Consider the following 19,997-nt stretch of genomic DNA (forward strand, 5'->3'; position numbering starts at 1 on the left):
AAAATGCAAGTTAAGTTCATATAAGACTAAATCGTACATAGACAATTTGCTCTAAACATGTTTCTCCCTATGCCAATGTAGTATTTAGCATAGAAATAGGGGGCGGACTCAACTCTGTACTTCTTTAGATGACAAACTAGTTAAGTGGGGAAAAAAAGTCTTCTAAATTTGACACATCACAGGAGTGCCAAAACCTGCCAAATTTAAATGATAAAAAAGAAAAATAGCCAAGTAAATATAATGAGACTACAAAAATTGTGAAAAATGTGGGTGTGTCCACTCAATTTGCTGAATTCATGGCCCGGTTCAACTGTCAACTGCCAATCAAATACCAATTCACTGACTTGGGAAAAAAATAACTACATGTTTGAGCTATATATCACACCAGGTCATTGCCAGGCTTTCCCATGCTGCAACAACGAGGCGCTCTAAAGTAGCCACGCCAATTGTGAAACCCGTTTCCCACAAGCTGGCTGTCATGTTTTGACTTTTTTTAATTTCTGTATCTCACTCTTTCACTATTACTCAGGGTGGCGTGCGCACACTCACAGCCAACAACGAGGCACTCCAATACAGCTGTTTTCCAACTATCCGAAGGGGAGATGTATTATCAGGATAGCATAGCTTGCTAGCTAACTGGTAGGATGATTAGCACACATTTGCAAAAGCACAGCTCTAACAAAGCAGGAAGGCATGAATGAGTCAATTCAATTACATTTTACACTCGTCCTGTACAAGCATGCAGGTAATTGGTTATGAGTTCAGGATTGGATGTTCATCTGACATTACTTTTGCATTCATGATCATTTTGACTCATGCTTGGTCTCAGTGTCGCGCGTGAGCGGCACAAAGCCAATCCCGGTTGACTTTACGCAAGAGGTGAGATATACCCTGGATTGCTCACCAGTCAATCACAAGGTACTCACACTCACATTTAGACCTGCGGAAAATTTAGCAAGTCTTCAGCAAACCTAGAAGACATGTTTTTGGGATGTGGGAGGAATCTAAAGTACCTGGAGAAAACCCACGCAAGTATGGGGAGAATATGCAAACTCCACTGGAAGTCCTGAACCTCTCCAATGTGATGATGCAGATGTGCTAACCACTCAGTGTGAACCACCGTGCTGCCGGATTTAATGAAAGGAAAGGGGGGGGGGGTGTATCTATTTTGCTGGCTTGTCCTAAACATACACTCTAAAAAGAGAATTGTTGAAACAATTTAAGATTATAAATTGAATTGCGGACCAAGTTAAAAAAAAAAAATCGCTTCAAGTGACACACGATTGAATTAAGTTAGTCCAAAGTGACTATATTAAGTTTAAGTAATTATAAATTCATTAAACTAAATACTTTGGATTGGAGTCACTTTGGATTAATTTAACTCAGGTGAATATTAAGTTTAATGATCTCATAATTACTTAAACTTAATATATTCACTTTGGACAAAAATGTATTTAAGCGTATGTTACCACCTGAAGCGATTCAACAATTCAATTTGTAACCTTAAGCGGTTTCAACAATTCTCTTTTTAGAGTGTACCACATATTTCGCTTTGCGAAAAAAGCTTTACTTTTTCCAAATACAAAATGGATGCAGATAGTTTGAGTTTTAAATACAACTATTTATTGCCTCTTTGATTCGACCACACAAGCTCAACATCCAATGTGCCTCATAATTATACACGCTGTAAAAAAGAAAAGAAAAAAAAAAGTCCATTACATATCACTGTCCCTATAAAAAAAAAAAAGCATAAAAAACAAACTGTACAAATGTTAATATGAGACGTAACAGTGAGCAGAGTTGGATGATTTGGCAATGACCATCAAACGTGCCAGGGTTTGATCCAATAGGAAGGTTTGGAATTTTTGCCACCGTCATTGGTCCTCGCACCGAGGCAGGGAGTCATGTGACACGCCGTTATACCTCCCAGTGAGGTGACTCCATTAAAGCAAGGATCCCTCTGTACCTTATTCCACCTCATCGAATAAAAAGAATACCACAAAATGTATCACAACAAAAACGTGACCGTCACATCAGACAGTAAATAGAGCACACGTTCAAGCATTTCCGTTTTTTTTTTTGTGCTTTGGTAGTGATAGCAACGTAACAAGGTGTCCTCAATGGTCGAGTTGTCCTTCCACTGACGACTCCACATGGTCCAATAACGTCCAGTGTGGCTTCTGTCGAGATTCTTCGAGTCAGCATCGGGATTACCTGACGGTAGAAGTGGTGGCTAAGCGCAAGTGGCTCGGCTTGACCGGTAGAGCAGGCTTGACGGCGCGCAAGGGGGCATTCGGGGGGTTGGGACCGTTATCGACGCTGAAGGTTTTCATCAACTGCGCCACTCGGCTCCCCGATGAGACCGATTTCATTGAGGACGCCCTGCAAGGCGCTTCCGGTGTAGTGGCACCTGAAAAATAGAAGGATATTTTGTTTTAGGAAGGCCCTTCAGAAGAAGAAGAGGCAGAGAAGGTCCCCTACTAAACTCCAGTATTTTCCACACAGAGGATAAAGAAAATATGCCTGTGAGTATTGTTGTAAGTCACGTTTTTATGTGTTACTGAAGGTTGTTTGAAGGTTTATAAATACTAACTGTAAAATCTATACCAATTTATGTTAGCATTAGGCAAGCAAACTTATGAAATTTTATAGTTTAATGAACAATTTGGTGTATAAATATACATTTAATTCTCGTTTATTTTTAGGGTAAATTTGACTAGTTTTCCATATTTTTTTGTGTTTTTTTTAAATAAAATTTTATTATGGTATTTTAAACCTGTAAGTTGACCTTAAATAATTATAATACATTGTTATCATATTGCTTAACAAAGCTATGTTAACCAGTATTTATGTAATTAGTATACATTATATAGTATGGATGATAGCTACTACTTTTTTCATACTGCTACCACTAAGAGGATTCACTCTTTGATTACTTATCGATACAGAGCACTGATACCGCACTAATACTTTTGATGTATACAATTTCATTTAACACAATGGCTGATGATGATTCGCCAATTTGTCAAACTGCTGCAGTAAAGCGCCAACTACTGGTGAGTAGGATTTACTGGATGTCAGATTTTTTTTAAAACTTTTTCCACAAGGTGATGATGTCATTGCTTCCAGGAGTCCAATCAGATTGTTTGATGGCACCTTCTATGCTGTGATGACATCACAAAATTATACTATTTTTTTGTTTGTTTATTGCTATAACATTTATAGTTAAAAAACAAGTGTAGAAACGACAACTTTTTTTTTTTGTGTCAACTTAGCGGGATGCAAACCTTATTTTCCCACACTTTCTGCAACCCAGAATACCTCTGGGAGTATGAGGGTTACCAAAAAAAAAAGAAGGTGAAAATAACTTTTGGGGGGGACAATCAGATGAAAATGCAAACGATTGTTATGAAAGCTAGAATTCTTTCAGCAAGTCTTTATATCATTTCCTCTTTCCAAATACTGCGCACATGCATCTTTCTTCACTCCACTCGTTTTTTTTCTCCTTTTTTCCTTCCCACCTCCCTTTATCCCACTCTAGCTGAGGAGAGGTCATCCCTCCACAGAAGACACAGCTGGCCGTAGTTTGTGTACGTGTGCTCGTTGAGGTAGTGCGTTTGCGAGAGAGTGTAATTGAGGGAGGAATGGAGGGAACAGGCGCAAAAGAGGGGAGGAGGGAGGGAGGCAATGGAGAGCAGACAGACGCTGCTCAGACACCAGAAGGCTTGAGGAGCCACATATTTTTAGCGTCATCCCCGGGGGACGCATATATGTGAGAGAGTGAGTGTGTGTGCGTGCTACGGGTGCACGAGCAGCCTCCACACACAAAATAGAGCGACAAGCATGCGTCTCCGTCGGTAAGGGATTTGAAGAGACACATTCTCACGCCACACAACAACAACGCCGCCGCCGAGCCAAGCCTCACGCGGCCCCTCCTGCTCACCAATTCGCTCAGGCGTGCCACCGATCTCCACGCACACACACGCCAAAACCACGCAGGCACTCCTCAGGCCTTTTCTTTGCAAAAAAACAACACGTGAAAAGTAGGTTATTGTTAATTGTTGTTTACGTTTCACCTTGGTTGCTTTGCGTCCCCCGCCTTACTCTGACCTCTGACCCCATTCCCCCTCCCCCCCAGTTCCTGTGTTAACGTCCTCTCGCCGCGCCGCGTGGGCCTGCCCCTGATTGTCTCGGTGTGTTGTGCAATCACCACGGAAACCTTGGGCAGGCTCCAGCAATTGAGGCTGACACACATTCAGGCACGCACCGAGCGCACAAGGCGGACGCACACGCGAATATGCGCACACGCGGATATGCGGATATGCGCACACACGCACACACACACTGCACGCACACTGAGTGGCGGTCAGAGTGTGTTTTCTGTGCTCGGAGCCTTGGTGCAGGTCTGAGTGGAATACTTAATAAACACCCAGGCAGACAGCAAGGGGGAGTTTGTGTTTATTTTTTAAGCGTCAAGTAAGGTGACAAAATAATAAAAACACACTCAGTCTGCACTATTTGGACTTAAAGGGAACGTCAAGCCAAAAAAGGTCTTCTCAATAAAATGTGGCCTCACAAGTGTTAACACAATAGTCTTATTAATATTGCATTTGTGGAATAATAATAATAAAAAAGAGAGCAAATTTCACTCGTTTTTATCCATCTCAGGGGGCGGCCATTTTGCCATTTCCTGTCAACTGAAAATGACATCACAGTGTCTAACGGCTCAGGTAATGACCAACCTGTTAATCACCTGTTAATGAGTTTGGTCATGTGACATTCTCAAGCAAAGCCGTGATTGGTCTTCTGAGCCTCGAGCAACTGCAATGTCATTTTCAGTCAACAGGAAGTGGCAAAATGGCCGCCCCATGAGACGGAAGCCGTGATTGGTCGTGCGGAGTCGCGAGCAACTGCGATGCCATTTTCAGTCAACAGGAAGTGGCAAAATGGCCGCCCCATGAGACGGAAGCCGTGCTTGGTCGCTACCTGAGCCCTGAACAACTGTGATGTCATTTTCAGTCGACAGGAAGTGGCAAAATGGCCGCCCTGTGAGATGGATAAAAACAGGTGGATTTTGCTATTTCATTTATATTCCACAATATTATTCAGAATGTGGTGTTAAGACTAGTTGGAGCACATAGAACATATTATTGTAAAGACATTTTTTGACTTGACTTCCTCTTTCAATAATAAAAAATCTGGTTACATATATATATATAAACAACCGCTAAATGGACCAAAATAGCCATCAAACCACCCTAGATTGATGAATAAATCCCTAATTTAGATCTCTCATTCCTTGGACGTGCTGGAGGCGTTGGGATACAGCGCCACTGACCAGACTGGCGCTGAAATTAAAGACCAATCTATCTCTTTAAAGACCCCTCGTCAAGAGAGTGAGCGGGAGCGAGCGGGAGCGAGCGAGAGAGGAAGGAGGTGGGAGGTGGGGGAGGCAGAAGTGGGGCAGAGGGCAGAATTCCCGAGCAGCACGTCTGTGGACAGAAGGGCAGGGTGTGTGTGTGTGTGTGTGTGTGTGTGTGTGTGTGTGCGTGTGTGTGTGCGCCACTGGGGCCCCTGTCACTTATCAGCACGGGGCTGAGCGTCGCCCAGGGCTAGAGTCGGGAAGCGGCGCAGGAATGTGCGTCCTTCCCTCTGAAGGTGAGGAGAGAAGAGAGGAAAGCCGACCCCGCTGATAGAGAAGGGGGGGGGGGGGTGTGGGGGGTTATAAACACCGACGCGCACACACTCGCTCACACAATACACAATACACTAGCTGCTACAGATGCGCCACATTTTCAAAACACATTTTAAGAAAACACATGGCAGATGGTTGAATGTAAAGAAAATGTTACAGGAAACTGTCATACAAATAAATATATATATTTTTTTAAATGCAAGAAAATAAAAACAACCGCTATTTTACTTTTGAAAGCCAGCTAAAGTGGTGCGTTAAAATACAAAGTGACTCAAATTCAAGTTGTTAAATGCCACTCCCAGTTGAAGTTTACTGTCAAACCAAAACAAAAACAACTCACACTTTGTTAGCTAGCATAGCTAAGCACAGCTTAGCCTTTCAGTTTGCTAGCTTAACCTTTCGCTTCGCTAATTGAATACGGCGGGCGAGCTCATTTTTGCTAAAGCATGTTACAGACATGCTAGCCATTTTAATAATTTTGTGTCAGGAAAAAAAACCTTCACTTTTTCATGATTGACATTTTGACAAACTATTAATAAACAATTATTTCAGAATGTGACTGTTCGCAGATAAAGATGACTAGTCTGGTGAAGTCAGCTCAGTGCGAGAACCAACGTGTTTTGTCATGTGGCAGCCGTCAGAAGATGTTCCAGGAATTAGGAGTCTTTTTAAAAATGAGTTTAGCGCACATTTTACTTGCCGTCCCTAAATGTTTTCAGTTTAAAAAAAAAAAAAAGAGGGAAAGAATGTGAAATGTGTCACTAATGAGATTTATAATAGAGTAATATCAACGGGATATTGATTAGTTCCATTCTCTCTTTTATGTTGTAGCCGAGCTTATTTTTGGCTATCCACACAGTGCATCTACCCAAATTTGGGCTTTTGGAATACAGCAGTCAATATCAAGCAATCATTGTCAAATCTCTGACAAACAACACCCTAGCTTCACAAATGACAATGCTAATGACAGGTAAACAATCACAGGTTGCATCAGCGGCAGCTACAACGCGTCCATAACAAACACTCATTAAACCAGGAGCACAAAACAATCAAAACACAAAGCCCAAGCAATAACTTGAGAAGAATTAATACTACCTTCAATGTCTTCCAAAGGAATATGGAGCCTTATTAAAATGTGCGCAGTGCTACCAAGCTTGGATTGGGAACTTCCACAGTTATGCTATTTTTTGGAGCGTTCACACTGCCAATGAATGCAGGGTTCCTGATTAACATCATGGGATGTGCGGTGACGTCAGTGCAAAAGTGATAATTGCCTTCAACACAAAAGGTGCAAACACGGTTTTGGGTGTTGAAGGGATACTTGACTCATTGAGCCATTTTCAGCAGTAAAAAGTCAATATTTTGTCTATAATTAATTTGATAACGTCCTTATTCTTCATGTACAATGAATATCTTTAAAAACGAATTTTTCCACTGAGGAAGTAGGTAACGACCAATCATGGCTCACCTGTTTTCTGGGTTAGCTCTTACCTGAGCACAGGTGATGAAGTGGCAAAATTAGTTTTTAAAAATATTCATTTTTCATGAAAAATAATGAAATATCACAATTAAAGACAAAATATTCTCTTCTTCCTGTTAAAAATGGCTTAATGAGTTGAGTATCCCTTTAAACTTCACATTCAGGTTGTTGCTGGCAGTGGGGGTGAAGGGGGGGGGGGGTGCATACACATGACTTTAAAAGAGAGACAAGAGAGGAACATTTAAGCTTTTAGGTCACACATTTTTTATTTTATTTTACATATTACAGCTCTCCCTGACTTTTTGAAGATGCTAAAAGTTGCATCTCGTTGACACATTCTTCATGTTTACAATCACAAAGTGTCATAGAGTTTATATTCCGTCCCTGTGTTTTGTATTGTTAATCGTTTGTCCCAGGCATCTTTTGACACTCACGTGACAGGTCACACTTCCTGCTCCGGGGAAACAGGAATGGTTGTCACGACCCACATGCAAACACAAACAGCTGAGGCATTGAGCGTTGTCGGCCACCTCTTCCCTTTGCAACGCGCTTCCTGCCATTGTCAAGGACAGACACTCGCTCAGTATTCCCTGTCCGGAGTGGAGACATTTACCCGGCTCTGCGTCGGACGCGTGTCTGCCTCCAGCCCGCAGCTGTTCTTCTCCACTTTTGTTTTTCAGTGAGCGCATCTAAATGTGCGTCCAGACACTTTTTATTTTTTTATTTTTATTTTTAATAAGCATGCTTCTTCTTTTATCAGGAGTTGTCATTAGTCCCGGCAAAATCTATGAATTTTTTTGTAAATATACATTTTCCAGAAATCATTATTCTGTGTCACGGCTGATTTTTGGACACACTTGCTAAGCCATGTCTCTGTGAATAACGCAGACGTTTCTGTCTGTGCCTTTGAGCTATTCCACCGTGTCTGCTGTCCAGATAACTTTTTGGGAAAAAAATGACATGAATGTGATGCAGGATGAGCATTCTTCCAGCAGAGGGATATAATGGAAACAGAGGCTCCGTCTCCAAATGGACTTTTTACCTCCAGTATCATCATTTTCCACTGGATGGTGCTAATTTCAAACTGACTAGCAGAATTGTTTTGGAATTTTCTGCAAGAGACAATCAGTAACTTACAAAGCACAAATAGACAAACCAACCACTCACATCTACATCTATGGACAACTGTCTTCACACTATTTACTTTTACATTTTTTTCTTATTGTGGTAATGGGAGATAAGCAAGGATGTCATCCCTTCTCACAGCCACAAGGGGGCATAAATGCATGAGATCTCAGGACTGCTATTATGTGCTGCAATGCATTCATTGAAACGCTTCAAATGTTCTCAATTCAGTTTTTTTTTTCAGATTGGCACCATCTCTCAGCATTTACACACACAAATCCCACCAGAATTACAGTTACTTGTAGTAAATCTAAATGTACACCACAAAGCAACAAAGACCTAAGAAGTATGTTAGGAAATATCACAAATCACAAAGTCGTGTTCGCTTTCCCCCCCTCCAGGCAGGCCTGGTTTGACTTTGCCACTCCATAAAGATTCCGGGAGGCTGAGGTACGATTTGGCCGGCACATTAGCTGGAAAAATAAAGGAAATAAATCCTTCTCCAGCTGCATTATGGCGAACCTTTACGCAGGCGGCTTCACGTCGGAGCCATGTTGTTGCTTCAGTGGAGACGCAGTGACGTCATGCATGCGAGCTCACTTTTGGGTTTTTTTGGCACTGTGGAATAAAACTCCACTGTGGCAGACATGTTGGAAAATGTGTCTCTCTATTAATTAATTAATTATTTCTTTCTTTCTTTCTTGTGTCATATTATTGTATATTAAACATTAATTTTGATTTGTAATAATAATAATAATGCATTATAATTATAGGCGTCTTTCTCGACACTCAAGGACACCGTACAAGTTTAAAAACGATTTAATTAAAAGCACTGTTTAAATTTTTGGGGTTACATTCCTATGAATTGGTTGCAATCAATTGTATTCTGTTAGCTAGACAAAGCACCATTTCTGTTTAATATGAATTTATTGAAATCCTCATTTCATTAATCATCTTGATAAAACACTATACGCATTGCATATTTGAACACAGACAACAGGCAGCGTGGAAGAGACATCTAATCTTTATCGATATCAGTGGATCTTATCTTATCTTATCTATGGTCACAAACAGTAGTTGTGAAACTCTTCTTTGTTTATTTTCATATATGACAGTATTATAATGCCCCCTGGTGGCCAAGTCCCACACACCTCGCACGAGCCACCGTTAATCATGTTGCACAAACTGTTTTAGATTCTATTTAATTAATATACCGCTCTATGGTTATATAAAGTACAAACATTTTAAATCTTTGGGGAATGATAATTTGAAATACAAGTGGACTCTTTGACCCACCCGACATCATGATTAAATATCTGATGTTTGGCTTGCCATTGCAGGGTTTTGGGAGCCACCGGAGTGCTCGTATTCTTGACCCCAGGTGCCCTTTCCCATGATGCAATGCTCACTCACCTTTGCCTTGCCGTGACTCCTCAATCTTCTCATGGTCCCGTGGCTGCAAGTCCACTTTGCAAGACGGAGACGGCGCCAGGCTGGCCTGCTTCAGATTTGCGAGCTCGGGTCTTGCGTTGACGGGTCCCGGCGCCACGCTCGCGGTGGCTGGCCTCACAACGATAGCGTTGGACCTCTTGGGAAACCTGGGCTGGGAAACGGGCTTCTCCTCGGTCACGCTGGCTGGTTTCTCTTCCTGCGGAGGGAAAAGCAGATGGAGGATGACAACAAGTGTTGACAGCTAATTCATGTGCAGTTGAATCACTGTCACGACCATGACTCATCAAATTGCCCTCCTCTACAGTAATGAGAGCACACGGTAAGGACACAAACAGACCGATGACCACTGATTAAGGCTTTAATTATGTGTAGGAAGGAAATTATGAGGCGACTTGGAAAATCAAGCCGGCGCGCTAATCTTTGGCGCTGATCTTGCACCAGTTTAATCAACAATTTTGCCATCCTCGCCTCTTAATCAGATGGACAAACCTGCAGAAGGCACTGCAACGGCACTTTTCACATAGGGAATAATCATCCTGCTGTGGAACCTCCACATTTAAATGAAATAGGTTGTACAAGTTGGAAAGTGACAAGACTTGAATAAAAGGCTTCAGAATTAAAAAATCATTTTGTATGAGATGTCAGAAACTCTCATAGGACTTGAGCTTTGTGACCATCTAAATCAGAGGTGTTAAACTTATGCAATGCTCGAAATAAGCACTCTCATTTCACATTTTGCTCAAATCACATTGAATAGTAAATTAAAATTTTTTATTTTCCAAACACTGAACCGTTGGGAAGGTCCCAAAAACGTACCTGGGCTGAACAAACGCGTGCTAACGTTGCACAAGGCGCCCACGTCACTTATATGCGGTTAGAAGGAGGTTGACGCAAGCTAGGTGCTACAGCTAGCGACGAGCTTCAGCTGGCTAATAGTGCGGCTAAACATTTTGCAGAGTCAGTAATCATCTCCTTCATAGCGCCAAATAAACCAAGAATCGTTCTCACGAAGGGATAACAAGTAATGACGGAGAACCTATGCTAACTGCTAAGCTAGCCTAAAATTGACTTGCGAATGCCAAACTGCGGATAAACGGGAGTTCACTATCGATTTCAGTTTTTGCTGTTGGAAAATACTTTTAAGAGGTCAACCAGTATTCAGGAATGAGAGAACAGAGAAAAAAAATGAAGGTTGAGGCTATGAATTTGATGTTTGCCCAATTCTGTCTGCTAAAGTGTCCATACTAAATGCCACAGCATGGGTTGAGGAACAAATGAGGTAGTTTGCTTGTATGGTTAAAAAAAAAAAAAAAATAGATTGTGAGAACAGAGATTTGGACTCGCTCAAAAAAAACCTCTGGGGACGTTACCGCAATCCCATCCATCTGCGAGTGACGCGTCCCTCTAATTCCCTGATCAAGTTCATCAACCATCTGTTCTTGGGCGGCCCAAATTTCCCGCCTCGCCTCTTCTCCTTCAGTTTCTTCTCTGCCTGTACTATTTGTGTGCGTCACCTGCACACATTTGCGTGCAACATTAAAAAGTGAGGCAGCGTGAAAGTCGTGCTCCCCAGGCTTGGGGGTGCAGTTGAGTTCAGCTGTTCCAAAAGCAGAACGCTATGAAGGGCTCTTGTTAGCGCTATGCTGTGTGAGAAAGATGATATGCAAAGAGGCGGCCACTGAAAGAACCACTGGCCTAACCACAGTTTCCTGTTACTCACAAGGAAGTAGAAATGATCTGATGAAACCCCATTAAAGCCTCTTTAAAATCAATTCCCAGCATAGATAACAAATAATCATAAACTATTACATCTTAAGAGCTTTAAACTGTGTGCATTTATCACTTTAAGTACCTTTTGTGCATTTGCGGATGGCGACGCAGATGAATGCTCACTCACTGACACCTGTGGGTGCAACAAAGACATTACACAAGGGTTGGCCATGACGCATTCCAAGCACCGGATCAGGTCAATACGCCAACTCACCGCCAGGGGGTGTAAAGTGCTCGCCTCTTCACTTTTGGGCTGGTGGCGAGAGACAAAACAGTTCGATTTATTTACGCGTTCCGCATTTGGAAGGAGAAACTTTTGAGAATTTGATTGAAGCTAAAATAAATGACATTTTGGTGAAAAAATTATATACAAAAATGCAATATGACTATGTGTAGCATGACGAAAATGTGTAGAATGACGAAAATGAACTTTTATCAATGTCACGTGCGTCTAATTATGTATCAAATGCTGACGTCATTCTTTGCCTTCATGAAGGGAACGAGTTTTGAAAACAGCTATTCCAACATTGTGTGGATGTGTGGTCGATGCCAGCACATTTCAATTGTAACACAAAGAAGCCGAAATCTGATCGGACTAAAATAAAAAAAAATAGTCCACAAACGACACATGCTGGGAAAAAAATTACGTTTATTCATTTGTAAATGTAGTTCAGTGCTTCTGATCTTGTTTTGACCAACAGTGGTCTTGAAGGCGCACAAATTTTGTTTGGTTTTGTTTAGGTATGTTGAAAAGCCCAACCCACTCCAAAATCAGCAGCTTCGCAAAAAAATTAAATAAAATACTCCCTAAAACATATCACAGGGCCGTGTGCTTATTTTAAGCTAAAAGACTGCCTTTTAAGTGAATAGAGGGGTCGACTACTTGTAGCCAGGCTAAATTGCTGCCCCACAAGAGCCAATCTATACTTTGCACATTACGTCACAGAGATAAAAATGGCAAGAGGGAGGTTTTGCAATGGGGGTGGTTGTGTTGAAAAGAGGCGGAAATGTGGATCTGATGGCAACAGATGTGTTTTTTTTTTTTTTATCATGTTTTGAATGGTGAACACAGAATATATTTGTTATGATCCAACATTTCTGTAGGTTGTACTTCATTCCTTCCCACGGCATGAGCACCAAAGAACATGCATTTTTTTCTCTCTACCTTTTGCTTCTCGAATAATGCATTTTTTTTTACATACCTTCAAATTCAATGATATTCCAGGTTGTGTCGGAGAACAGAGTTTTTCTCTCTCAGCCGTGATGTCTGCATTAAGTCTGCTCTTTAAAATGGTTTGATTGCTGTAACAGATACATTTGACAACCGATGATTTTGCTTCAATTTAGCCTAGAGTGAAATCTATGACATACAAAATGACATCTATAGACATTGTAAATAAGAATATTACACTGTGTTGTTCTTTGGAGAGGGCACCCTCTTTTCTGCCAATCCTGAGCAGATGAATTTGGAAGTCAACTCGTCCATTTCCCCGATCACAATGACGGCCACGTCCCCATCGCGACCCAGCAGCCAGCTGACATTCTTGCTGTTGGCTGTGAGGAAACGACACAACATTTGAGCAAACAGGCAGACCGCTCGCACAAAATGGCAAGGTTTGGGGCAACATTCCAGACAGTTCAAGAGTCAAAAACATTACCATTACAGGTAGTATAAAATTTAGGTAGACCCGACGATCTAAAGTGAACCAATACAGTTTTACCAAAATGATACACTAATGACAAACACCTAAGAAAGGTTTAACATGTTTGTGTGGTTGTGGTTTGTATCGAACTGTCATGCATCTTACGGAGCGATGTTTCTAATATTATCAAGGCATCATTATGTCAGCAAAGGCTGTGTTTTGTACATGCAGTACATATCTTGCATTGGAGGCGTGCCTAATGTTATGTCATGTTTGTGAGAGGCTGCATCCTTCATTTACTTCCTTCCTAGCATACATGACACTTTTTGGCATGACTGGATATAATTAAAAGACTATGGTGCCTTATTATGCACTACAATTACTATTACTATCATCAGTATGTACTTTGTTTACGACCCTGCTGTATCTGTTCCCCCTCCATCCCCTTCCATTTACAGGTTTTTACAGTACTTATAGTCAACAAAAATATAAAACGCAACACTTTTGTTTTTGTTCCCATTTTTTTATGAGATGAACTCTAAAATGTAGAACTTCTTCCACATAAACGACATCCCCATTTCTCTCGAATATTGTTCACAAGCCAGTCTAAATCTGTGATAGAGAGCACTTCCCCTTTGCCGAGATAGTCCAAATGTTGATTAGACACCCTGATTAGTGCACAGGTGTGCCTTAGACCAGTGGTCCTCAACCCTGGTCCTCGAGGACCGGTATCCAGCCTTTTTTCCATGCCTCCCACAGCCAACACAGGTGATTCAAATCATCAGCTAATCAGCAATCTCTGGAGAAGGCTGATAACGATCTCCACCTGTGTTGGCTGTGGGAGACATGGAAAACAGGCTGGATACCGGTCCCCGAGGATCAGGGTTGAGGACCACTGCCTTAGACTGCCCACTATAAAAGGCCACTCTGAAAGATGCAGTTTTGTTACATTTTTCTGGGGACTCACTGGTTTTCTGAGTGACGAAGTCTGAATGTGATTAAAGCATGTGGGAGTATTGATCTATTAATCATAATCATAATGGAATTAAAACATCACACGTGTCTCCCACTCATTTAATTTCCAAACTTGAGCCGAGATAAAAAAAAAAAGAAAAGATAAAAAAGAGCTACACTTCCTTTTGGCTGTTAACCAATTGTGTTGTTTGCTGACGTGAGCGGAGAAGTAGCTGACGCAGGTATGACAGCGTAAGTGTTGGTTGCCTTCAAAATAGTCCATCATGGTGAACTTGTTTTGCCAGCCTGCCCTGTGGAACACATTCCAGCTGGCCATACCAGGAGCGCTGTGAAAACGCAGTAGTCCGAACAAAGCTTGACAAACAAGACACATACTAACTAGACTGACAGCTGCAAACAGACGCCTTTGTCAGGTGCGGGGCGCACACACCGCTTGGGAAATTTGAGCCTTGCTGTAAGCACTATAAGGATAATTTCTCTGAAATCATTTGTCTTAGTAAAAATTGCCTAAAATCCATTTTTGATGCATAAGTAAGTCATAACAAGGGATACTAACCCAGCAATAGTTTACTTCCAACAGCTATTGATTTCATACAATTTTTGTACAAAAAAATGGCACTTATTAAAGAACAGATTAAACACTGCCTTAAAGCTCATCAATTAGTGGCACTTATTTTTTAGTAGATTTAGACCAAACAAATTTCCTTTTGTTTCAAAAATTTGGATAACCACCACAACAAATACACAGATTAACGATCAGTCCTTTTTTCAAGGAAAATGACTCAGCTGAGACAGTTAACTTGTCACAATACTTGTTAATATATGGACACAGACACCTCTCAATACTACTTGACATCAGTAAAGGCAGCCTTTTAATATCGCCAATGGACTAGGGCTGGGCGATTTGCCTAAAAATAAAAGCTCTGATTTTTTAAACAAAAAAAAATGCAATTTATGATTTACCCATGATTTAAAAAAAATAAATAAAAATTATTCCCTATTTTTTTTTAAACAGAGACTACAAAATCCTGCAACAAGACTAGACGAGAATCTTACTAGAAATCTTAAACTGTCCAGGTTTTGCTACTTACTTAAAACACTTTCCATGACTAAGCCACTTCCTATCTTGCTGACTTTGCGGTACCTTATGTTCCATCCATGCAAGCCTTATGCTCACAACATGCTGATCTTTCTGTGGCTCCAAGTTGAAAAAAAAAAAAGAGAAAAAAAAAGTCATCTACAGCATTCTCCAGTCGTGCCCTAGCACTCTGAAATGCCATACCCACGGAGTACGTGGAGTTGCTAAGCTACCTGTGTAGAAATGTTTAAATCTCGATTTAAGACGTATTCCTAAACTCTAGAATCGGGTTAATCTACACCTAGTCTGCAACCAGTCTCTCATCCTGCCAACACACAAAAGACTAACATGGCACAATCTCACTGTAATTCGCAAGTCCCATGACCAGAATAGCCTCAAGGCAGCATGAGACGCCAGCTTCCCTACGCGCATATAAATGAAGCTGAGCTCCCCCGCAAGGCCAACCAGAATTCACTCTTTTGTGTTTCAAACACATACTTTTCCTGTCTACTTCCTGTTTTGTCCCCTGCTAATTGTTTCACTTCCTGCTTTACCCACAGTGATGAACCATCTAGCATGTTCACAATTAAGGAGTGGAGTAGCACTTCATGATATCAGCCTGCTGAGAGCAACATGGCTCATTAAAGAGAGACAGAAAGCGCTGTCTTCTTCCTCACTGCAGCGAGGCTGCTAAATAGGAAGTGCTTTGTTATTAGCCCCAAAGAGACGGCTCACATTTCTGTATCAGTCACAGTTCGTGCACCCGTTTAACATTTGAACCAAATGCATCACGGGTCCGAAGCTCTACGAGTTTTTTTTTGGTCACGACCAAGCGTCACTCCGCCGCCGCCACCCCCCCCAGCAGAAAGAAAATGCAGACGAGTGAGATTCTGCAGTGAGTCAAACCAGTTTGAGAGCAAGTCAGTGATAGTTGAGATTCCTCCACTATCACGTTTGCGTATAGCAAACAATTACGGGTGACTTCATCCATGATGCTTGTGGGGATTTTGGTGTTTTTTCCCATCACATATGATTGATTTCTCAATGCGTCGCTGCATTCAGCATTACTACAGCGGAAAAACGACCTGTCACATTGTATTTAGTGGTTAAAGTCGCTTGTCGTAAACATCATATTGATTATTTGTTATTTTGTAACGGAGCCATACACCAGCCAAAACATTAACCAGTAAATCCCAATGAGAACTAATACCAGATGTACCGGTATATAAAAAATTCTGCATTTTTCAAAGTATTACATTTTGATAATAGACAGCAGGACTATGTGATGATTTCCTTAAGTCAGTCAGCGAATAAAAATGTAATGATAATGAATAAAAGTATTAAATAGAGAAAGACGGGTATGTTTTTTTCAGGGTCGATACCAATAATTTTTGGCCTTTCATTTTTTTTTTAATACAAATGCCAATTTTGACTTTGTTGTAAAGTCTTAAAGCATTATTGCTTATTGAACAATTTTTCAGACGTTTAAAATGTAGTAGTTTTTTTTAATCATAGACAATAGACTTTTAAATTTAAAAAAATGTTCAGGGAGCTCCCAGTCCCAAGTTTATCAGTAAGTCTTCAAAAATTAAATACAAACTTAAACAAGTAAATACCATAGATCTCTATCGTTTTCTACAGTAAATATTTTTTTCAAAATTTTAAAAATACAAAAAAAAAATGGTTCAGAAGCTTCCCAGGTTCAGTAGCAGCTCTTATAAAGTTAACTAAAAATTTAAATAAATAGTTCCCTGAGATTAAAATGGTTTTAGATTGACCTTTTATTGTATGTCAGATTATGGAGGGGGAGAAAAAAGACCAATACCGATATTCGTCAAAATGCCCAATATTTGTGCCTTATCCCTAGTATTAAACCTGAAAAAGTACTACTGCTTTGATCATTAAACAAAATAAAATTCATATAAAAAGGAACAGACTGTGGTATCGAACAAAGACAAATGTTGTTTTCTTTGACTGCCGTTAAGGTTTGGATCAAAGTTGTGCATTTGTATGAGCACTACTAGTATGATGGTTGGATCCCAACTTACATTTTCACTTGATTTATCATTGCTGTTGTTTGACAAGTCCACTTTTAAAGGATTATTTAGGATTGAGTGGTGATTTTCTGTATTCCTCATGTATGAAAGACATCGCAACCAATACAACCGGTTTCATGCCATGTTTCTTGCAAGGTACCCGGTACTGTCCTTCAAACCACACTCCCTCCTTTCTCTTTGTTTTGAAGAGTAGAAAATATTATGGAGAGGGGCCAAAGAAGTGTAGTGTTTGGCAACCTTGGTTAATAGATTAAATATTTTGAGCAGATTAGTAGCGATATCTTTACAGTGTGTCGTTATGTTGATTTCAATGTAAATGCATTAAACTTTTTGGGTATCATGTCACTGCGACTGGAAACAATAGTGTTGAAAAGTGGTGCCACATAGATTGCAGTGTTAAAAAAATTGGGCTAAAAAAAGTACTGTACTGACCAACTTAACAGTACTGCAACGTATAAACTGGTGTAAACAGTCTTCAAGCAAATGAGTCAAGTTTCCTACATGGCTACGCCTGAAACAGCTCACACACATTTAATACTGAGCAGATGGAGTTTGTCGAACTCAAGTAAGTTTGTCAGGGAAGAAACTTTACACTGGCCAAATGGATTCAACATAAACACTGTGCCCGAGTTGGCAAACAGCTGTTGAGATGAGAGCCAACACGAGCTCAATGCATAAAACCTATCATGCCTTGCATCTCTATTAGCTGATTGAAAACAACTTTGCAAACACTGCCGAGAGAACTATTTGGATTGTAAACAACGAGAAGTGGGACAGATGGTGTTTTGAGCTTTTGGTGAACACCGGTTTTGCTTTAAACCAGCGATTCCCAACCAATCACAATTAAATCACTGTGCAGTCGTACGTACACTAATTAGCCTGGCATGAGAGCTCATCATGTGTGTAGCGGGAATTGGTCCAATTTCACTTAAGAGGTCTGAAAATGATTATTCATAGAGATAGACTGTCATAGACCAACATGTTTTTTTTTCAGGGCTGATGCCGATAACTATTATTATTGTCATTATTATTATTATTGTAGCAGTAAAGGAGGCGGAATACCGATATTTAAAGCCGATGTCTACAATCATCCATTTGTTTTAAAATGCTTACAAAAAGTGCAGTACTTTCCCAGGCTGAGCAGCATTGTCTTAGAAAGTTGAATGAAAACCTCAACAAAATAAATAGCTCCCGTAAGTTATCGATAATAGATTTCCAAAATTTCAATAGAATTGATACGTTCATCAAAAGCAAAAAGTGCAGGGAATTCCCAGCATTTTAGCTCAGAGTCAAAACAACCCAGTTTGAAATTCCAAAAAACGGCTGCTGCCAATATGCGTCAAAATGCAGAATATCACCGCTACCTAGTTTGAAAGTGGTACGCAATGGACTTGAGATCAGGGTTGAGTTTTTGTTACCTTTTTTTGGCTTTATCTTCTCATCTTCTCGTGCCAGTTTCTCCTCGCGCTCTGTCCAGCGCCGCACCTGCTCCTGGCGCATCTTCAGGAACAACGTCTTTTTCTGGTCTTCGTTGAGAGCTTCCAGCACATCGGGGTCGATGTACATGTCCTTGAGGATCTGTTGCAGCATTGCGGCGGGAGCTTTGACAGCTTCGACAGCGGGTCAGCGTGGGGGGTCACACCTGGTTGAGGAGGTGCAGGGAAGTAGTTCTACTTCCAGAGGTGGATAGTGGTTCTTTTATAGTGTCATGCTCTCAAACATCTTGATGTGCAAAAATCCTGAAGGACGCTCCTCTGGATGAACTTCAAACAAGGAAGGCGATCATCCTCACTCACTCATTTGAAGACGACAGCATTAACTCGCTCTTATTTGCTGATAGTTTCTCCCACCACACTGAGATGTCAATTTCCTGTCATCATGGGAGCATCTGTACAAGGAAGGAAAAGAGACAAGACTTCTTGACGTCTAATTCCTGTCAGTTACTCGAGTTTAAATCCAAACTGGCAGACTCAGCCCAGAATGGGAGGAGACTCTTAAGGAATGGAACTGTTACTGTCATCATCTTTAAAAAAAAAAAGAAAAAAAAAGAAGAAAAACTAACTCTTCCTTTTCCCCCTCTACTAAACCGGGCTTCGTTTACACTCAAACTCCCACGAGAAGCCACTTCTGATCAAGTTTTGGCTTTAAAAAAAAAAGAAAGAAGTGAAAATATAATTTTAGTTACCAATAGCAAGGATATTGAATGGGCTCAGTCCACCCCGTTAAATCACAGCAAAGAAGCAAACAATGGCTACCACGCAGGCAACAACACTTTTGAGGCTAAGAAAGCCAGTCTCAAGACAGAAAATCGGTGGAGCCCAGAAGATGTGAGTAAGCCAGTTTAGTGCACATATTGAAGCCCAAGGAAGGAAAAGAAAAACAAACGAAGAGAGAAGCTAAAATGGAGTTTGTTGAGGTACTCACAGTAGGATGTAGACAGCTGCTCCAAAACAAGAGTATGCTAAGTAAGCTGAGAGTCAAGAGACCCTCCTTGTCTTTGTGTGTATGACTGGGCTGATGACATCACAGCATTCCATGATGTCCCTCCCTCCCTTCCTCCTTGGAACCGCCTCTCTATCAACTGTCTTTTTCGCTCAACCAGTTACTCACATTGAACTGTCTCACGTGCTCGTCAACGCATCACTGACTTCACATAAAAAAGAAAGAAAGAAAAGAGAAAAGGAAAAGAAAAAAAGAAGTCAAGACTTTTTGGAAAAACGTC

The 19,997-nt window shown here is 40.9% G+C and overlaps 1 protein-coding gene across 2 annotated transcripts; it reads right to left on the reverse strand.

Moving 5' to 3' along the window:
• Positions 1-1,600: 1,600 nt before the first annotated feature.
• On the reverse strand, positions 1,601-19,824 carry LOC144036554 (uncharacterized). Of its 2 annotated transcripts, XM_077547268.1 has the most exons (8): positions 19,700-19,824; positions 18,694-19,163; positions 12,932-13,076; positions 12,725-12,824; positions 11,737-11,775; positions 11,605-11,655; positions 9,714-9,948; positions 1,601-2,410 (listed from the first exon to the last, which is right to left on the reverse strand). In XM_077547268.1, exons 2-8 carry the CDS (start codon positions 18,863-18,865, stop codon positions 2,211-2,213), a joined length of 942 nt encoding a protein of 313 aa, XP_077403394.1. In that variant the 5' UTR covers positions 18,866-19,163; positions 19,700-19,824; the 3' UTR covers positions 1,601-2,210. The 2 variants fall into 2 exon arrangements, with proteins under 2 accessions (XP_077403394.1, XP_077403395.1); XM_077547269.1 differs by lacking the exons at positions 18,694-19,163; positions 19,700-19,824 and adding an exon at positions 15,232-15,465.
• Between the last annotated feature and the right edge of the window lie 173 nt (positions 19,825-19,997).

The sequence above is a fragment of the Vanacampus margaritifer genome, chromosome 16, assembly GCF_051991255.1.
Source record: "Vanacampus margaritifer isolate UIUO_Vmar chromosome 16, RoL_Vmar_1.0, whole genome shotgun sequence".
In the NCBI taxonomy this organism is placed as follows: Eukaryota; Metazoa; Chordata; class Actinopteri; order Syngnathiformes; family Syngnathidae; genus Vanacampus; species Vanacampus margaritifer.